The 6615-nt window shown below is 35.4% G+C and overlaps 1 protein-coding gene across 1 annotated transcript; it reads right to left on the reverse strand.

Annotated features, from left to right (window-relative positions):
• Positions 1–363: 363 nt before the first annotated feature.
• Positions 364–5564, reverse strand: LOC149933525 (lysozyme C-like). The gene is made up of 6 exons (XM_090157319.1): positions 5558–5564; positions 5409–5488; positions 4892–5026; positions 1264–1327; positions 1133–1208; positions 364–430 (listed from the first exon to the last, which is right to left on the reverse strand). The coding sequence occupies exons 1-6, from the start codon at positions 5562–5564 to the stop codon at positions 364–366; spliced, it is 429 nt and encodes a 142-aa protein (XP_090013445.1).
• Between the last annotated feature and the right edge of the window lie 1051 nt (positions 5565–6615).

Here is a 6615-nt window from a genome sequence, read left to right on the forward strand (position 1 = left end):
ACAAATTTGTTCGACAGGAAAAATGTTTCAAAAACTTACGATTAAAGTTTGACGTTAAGCCTTAGTCATAAGACTACGAACGTGTTAAATACGAGAGACTAGTATTTGAACAGCGACGACGACTGCCCCGCTGAAAATATGCCACTTTTATTTAGTCCACGTTCGTAAACTTTCAGCGAATCGGGCCTAATAGACTAGGCCAGACGCAGCGTCGAAAACGACATCTATCGTACCATCCTGGTACTACACTAGAACCGCCACTTGCTTTGAAGTAAAATAGGTTGTAAAGGACCAAAACAAAAGGATTTTTAATTATACATTTATTATTAATTCGAACAAGAGGTCTTTAATCTTCTGACTAGTTTATATTCCACAGCCTCTAGTGTATTTTGACAAGATTTTACCTTTACATTTGTTTTCCCATCCGACCCTGAAAAGAATTACACCGGTTAAGTGGTCGCAGTTCAAATTTGACTAGTTTCCCGCTCGAGCTCCAGGAATATTAAAGAATATGATTGTCTGGATAGCAGGAGATGGTCGGTTTTCAATCAGATTTTTGCATCGCCGGTGTCACCTTTTAAGAGTCTTGGTATTTTAGCTTTTAATGAAGCTATCGGTTGTGTACCTAACGCCAAGAGCTTTTGAAGGGGTAAGACTACTTAAGAATCATATTACTACCTGTTAATGACGTCTCTAAAGACTAAAATATGATACTTAAACTCAAGCTAATAGAATGGTCTATGCTTACGACCTTACCCAGTTTTGCAACTGACCTATGACGTCAGTCATCTCCTATCAACCCTTCCCTAATTCTTTATTTTGTTAATCTTATGTTTTCGCCCTCCTCTGATGTACTGTATCACCTATCCTACATTTTTATTACCATTTTTCATCATTTTTATTACTCATTTTTTCTTTTCTTATTATCCTGTATAACTGCCTACAAGCAGTAAATAAATAAATAAATAAATTTAGACTTCTTTCTCGTGAAAAGTAGTACGCATATAGTTATTTTACAAGCCGATAGATGGTGGTGCGGTTACTTAAACCCACTTCAAAATGAGAAAATTGCGCCGGTTTTGATGTGAAAATAAAGCAAGAAAAAATAGTATGGCACTGAAAAATAACATACCAAGCAGATAGGCCTTGTTGTTTCCCAACCAATCTGACGCATCGGACATCATCCGCTATGTTGTCGTCAGTCAATTCTAATGGTAAAACCAATTGCAATTTAATATATTAATTTTTTAAAAGCGATATTACTTCGGCAATTAATGCGGCATCCCTTTCCGGTTCCAGAGGTAGAACACCAATATCGGTCATTTATCTGCAAAATATCGAAACCACGACTCTTTTTCTAATTAACGTTGTTGCAGAGATTAAAATTGTAAACAAACATTTGGACAATTAATCACTAATTCAGTTAGTTAAGGAGCTAAAAAGGATTAATAGCTATTTAGAAACGCTCCACTGCGCGTGATAATGGAAACCAAGAGTAGGTGATCAAACTTTTTTGCGTCGACGCGTGTTTGCCCTATATGGAAAAGCAGCCATTGCACTGTCTTCAGCCCAAATGGCAGAAACCACATAAATAGTTCAGGCTCTGCGGATTAATACTACCTAGAGAATAACTGTACCGTTGTTTAAACTGAATTCTAGAGTAAAACTAAACACTTGCTACATGTAGATGGAAGCATAATTTTCTACTAAGAGAAGTTCCCCCAAATCATCTAACACCCAAGTCCTAACGTTAAAAGTAGAAGTACACCTTCAATGGCTATTAATAAATAGTTTATAAATAATTAAGAAATAAACTAGCTTATTTAATTCGTGAAATTCGACCAAAACTCTGTTTATGATAATAAGTAGTAACTAAGGTTTCCAAGCTTATCAAGATTATTCAACTATCCTATAAGATTGGATATCGGACACTTTTGGCCGCCGTCGCCGCCACAAATTAAGATACGACTCTCCCTCCCTTCCACCACTTTTATCGTTCTTGCATGCAAGCGCCATCTAGGTGATTCAAATTGTTAGATAATTAAATTAAAAAATATAGTTATACGATTTATTTAAAGAATGTTCGATTTTTATTTTGGGTTATAAAAGTACATTAAAAGTACATTAATTTGATAAATTACTTTCGGGATTAATAGACCTCACTAGGAGCCGCTAGAGGTGGAGGACTATAAAGATCTTATTCCGCTATAAAAAAAAATGTTATCCTTGGTTTTTCCTAAAGTTTTTTTATTTGGTTGATCGAAACATTTTTTCCCTGATATTTGTTAGTTTTTCAAACTTTTCAATCTTATTCACAGTTGGGAAAGCGATTTAAAAATGTTCCTGATCCTGATCAATATCCAACCTTATAGTTGAATAATATTTTTATTTTCATAAGTAACATAATAACAATAAGTTTGACACTTCCTATTGCTTTAATGCTAATTTTCTAACCGAACCTTTTTTCGGCACTGATACTCTCTTCAAGCTGTGACTTGGACTCGCGACTTACCGTTTTGGAGAGCACGTTCTGGAGTGGCGAGGGGCTTTGGCTTTGTTTAGAAGCGCGCGCGCGAATCATGGGTGATAAAAAAACCATGAGCGTCGAGTAAAACATTTTAGCCTAATATTCCGCATATCTATTGGATATTTCGGCTTAGCGGAAATCTCGCATATTTTAGACACTAGATGGCTCTGTGCTGAGAAAACATCTTGATTACGCAATAACTAAGAAAATCAGTTTGGTTGTAAATCTCGATAATTGTCATACTTATTGTTTTTATGTTACTTATGGTATTATATTATTAGAATTTAATTATCACAATTTATCTATACTTCGAAAGAACGACTGTGTTGAGACGATTTCGATCGTGGCTCCCATTCCCCCTCATGCTCGAAGAGTAAGCCCCTCCCCCGCTAACCAAAATAAAATGTCATTGGTTACTTCAAACGGACGTCTTTCAACGCGATTAAAACGCACCAGCGTTGCTAGATCGAAAATCTGAAATTATCGCACATTTCTTTTTGGCGATAAATTTTCAATTTATACATAAATGCTTTGAATTTAGATGATTTTTTTTTAAAGCACAATAGGAGTTTTATTTCAGGGAAATAAACAAAATGCCTATTATCAATATTAACTGAACTTAATATGTTTAAAAATGTATAGGAAAATGTGGTAATAGCTAGGAGTAATAAACTCACACTCTGGACTACGCAGCATATTAATTAATAATAATAATAATAATAATATTATTAATTTTTAAGTAGAAGTTACATAAATTAATAATACAATTTAAATCGTTCGTAAGGTTTTCAAAAAATCTAAAAATTATCGTACGTTGAGGCAGAATTATCGAAATAATGCTACGATATCCGTTTATTCCCATTCGACCGAAATCCCATTCGACCGAATCCCATTCGACCGAAAGAATTTTAAAATGTAGCCCAATTGGCGGGGTGATTTGGTATTTTATTTATAAGGTATGTACTATCGAAGATCTATGTTAAGGTTAGGTTAGGTTAGGTTAGGTTAGGTTAGAGTTGGTTAAGTTTACTATTTCAGTTTTGGTTCAGTTACTTTTCTTGACTAGGTGAAGATAAAAATATAATTCATGCTCATTCCAAAAGCCAATTTATATAGCAACGTTCGTTCGAATGGGACACATAAAAACGCACGTTTCGGCGGAATTCGGTCGAATGGTACACCTCAAAAACCGCCTTCGGTCGAATGGGATTTCGGTCGAATGAGACTAAAGCACGATATCGGCCTAAAAATGTCGATGAAATTATCGCACTGTGCTATAATTGCCGTACGTCTGGCAACGCCGAAACGCACGCGTGTGACGTTATTTTCTTCCCCCATCTCGTGGCGGCAGTAAATTAGACCATGATACCTGTTGATAATCGCCACATATTCATTCTCCCGACAGTAGATATAAAACCAAATTTAGAGAGGTTAATCAGGGCGCTCTTGAAGGTCAGGAGTATCTAGACGAACGTGAATTTAATTCCTTTAAAATCTATTAAACCTGCTTTCACTTTGACTGCTAAAGAAAACATTTTTAACACATTTTAGAAATATTTGTTAAATCCGAACACATGACAAAAATAAAAAAGTGTTTAACCAACACTAAGACGTGATCATTCTCTAAAGACAAACATTTGTTTTCGTGTACCCTGTTTTACTTCAAATGTATTTACGATTGCTAAAACGCACGTTGCTAAAAAAGGAACAATATGCCATAATTATTTATCGATTTGATGAGCAGAAAAGTTGTATTATTCAGTATTTTTATTTAAACGCTTTAGATATTATTATTTAAACAGTGGCGTAGACAAGGTGGGGGGGGGTTCTAGTCCTAACCCCCCTTGGGCGTAACTTTGGTTGTACTAAAAATTCACCCCATTCTCGACCCGTCTCAGGTACTTAACATAGTTTGAATCCCTCCCTTGGAGGATTTCTGGCTGCGCCACTGTATGTAAACGCAGGAATCCATAACGCTACTTGGAATGAGTATCTCCCCATATCCCCTGTGGTATTTTGTGGCGGAACATTGTGGGAGGGGCTAAAAACGCTTATACCGCCTTAAATGACGTCAAATTCAGTGACAAACAAAGGCTTATAAGCTCCGCCTACTATGTTCCGCCACAACGGCGGGGAGTCGAAGCCGTTATTCATTCCAAGTAGCGTTATGGATTCCTGGTAAACGCTATAGGTATTATGCTAAGTGTCACATTAGCTCGACAGAAATATGGCATCTTGAAGTTGTAGAAGGTGCCGACTCCAAAGTATAAACGTGAAAAGAACACTGAACGTTGTCGTTCAAACTTCTAGAGCGCTCTGCTCAACCTCTCTAAATTATTAGTTATCATCTGTTATAATTATCACCTGAAAGAGTCCGTGATCACGGCTGCCATCATAGTTTGGTTTCCCAGTAAGGCCGGAATTGAAAGTACTCTCAGCGTATGCGAGACACACCACTAAGTAAATACATAGATAACACTTAGTAAACAAGAAATTTTCCTACGAGGAACATTTGAAACTAGATCTGAACGATTCAAATTCGCTCAAATGATACCAATAACAAAAACGTTTTGACTTACAATTTGCTACAGTTTTCCTGTTGAACCCATACTTGTTAACGAGTTCTTTAGCCAGTTCACATCTTTTGTAAACTTTGCAATCCATTGATCCAAGCGCAAATATTAGAAGAAGACACGAGGTGTAACGCGTGTGTTTCATAGTTCTCTCGCTCATAAACTGGTTGATAAATCACCATGCTAACACTTTTTTATATATAGACGCTAGTAATGATATATTTGATAATGACAATCAGATGCTATCGTCAGAAAATGGTTTTTCCTATTGGGTAAATATAAATACTCTCATTTCGTATTGTACTCACCTCTTGACAACTAGTGTCATTCAGTTTGCAGACAATACAAATACCGCATTGCCATTTTCCATCAGCGAAGAGTAATCGAACTATAAAAATCCATTATCCCTGGGGTAAATTGCTCGCCTATTCCATAATTTTTGGCCTACCCACTTTACCTATCATTGCGTGGTTTCAATTGAAGAATTGTAATTGTTTTGTCAACTGTCCGTCCATTGAAAAATACCAAATAAAAATTGTAATGTTTGAAAATATTTCGAAAATTATCAACGTTCAAATAAATTTTAAGACAGCTAGGATAGCTTCCAAAACAATTCAATTTAACAATATACTTTTTAATATTAAAAATACACACTACAATATTAGTCAACATAGTATGTCAATAGAATATGATGCCAAATGTTTAACGAAAATGTCAACGTATTATTACACAATTTATTTAAAGTGATGTTCATAAATTTTCGGCAGCTCAAGCTTTATTATACCATCAATACAATACAATTTCGAATGAGCACATATTACTTATTATTATTACATATTAAAATAAGTGTACTTTTACGAAACATTTTAAGTAATTAGAAAAAGATGTGAAGGAGTTTCTGTACTTATATATTTAAATGCGACATGTTCTAGAAAAATAAAGTCCACAGTATACTTTTCGATATTAAAACTATGTGCCGCGTGCTGACCTGAAACGTACAGCGTCATCTAAATTTAAATTATAAATCACAGTCTTGTAATGATACATGTCTAATTTACGGTCGTCGTACCGGATCGAAACATTTTCCAATTACTCTGCTTAAGTAAAGGGCAGATGAAAATTACCAAAATGAAGTTAAATACTTCAAGCGAGATCAACCTCGCAAAATTCAGTTTCACGGGTCCAGGGTAAATATAGAACAGGTAGTGCGGAGATTCCATTCGTTAAAATACGTAATGGCGCTCACGTTCAGTGTTGATGAAAAGGCTCTGTTGTTGTAGTCCTTTAAATAACGGAGCTTAGTTCATTATGGATCTTAAGCATTAACAACCATAATCACCCGGTCAATGTTTTATGAAAAATAATTCAATCAACCTGTACATTAAATTATTAAGCGCACTATTACAACCTAAGTGTAAATTTTACAAAAATATCAACCACCTTGTACAATTACTCACTCAATTACCCTGTCCTTCAACATAATCCGGGAAGTAATTCTTTACAGCCAAAGAGTAA

The sequence above is a fragment of the Leiobunum rupestre genome, chromosome 8, assembly GCF_980474605.1.
Source record: "Leiobunum rupestre chromosome 8, qqLeiRupe1.1.hap1, whole genome shotgun sequence".
NCBI classification, from domain to species: domain Eukaryota; kingdom Metazoa; phylum Arthropoda; class Arachnida; order Opiliones; family Sclerosomatidae; genus Leiobunum; species Leiobunum rupestre.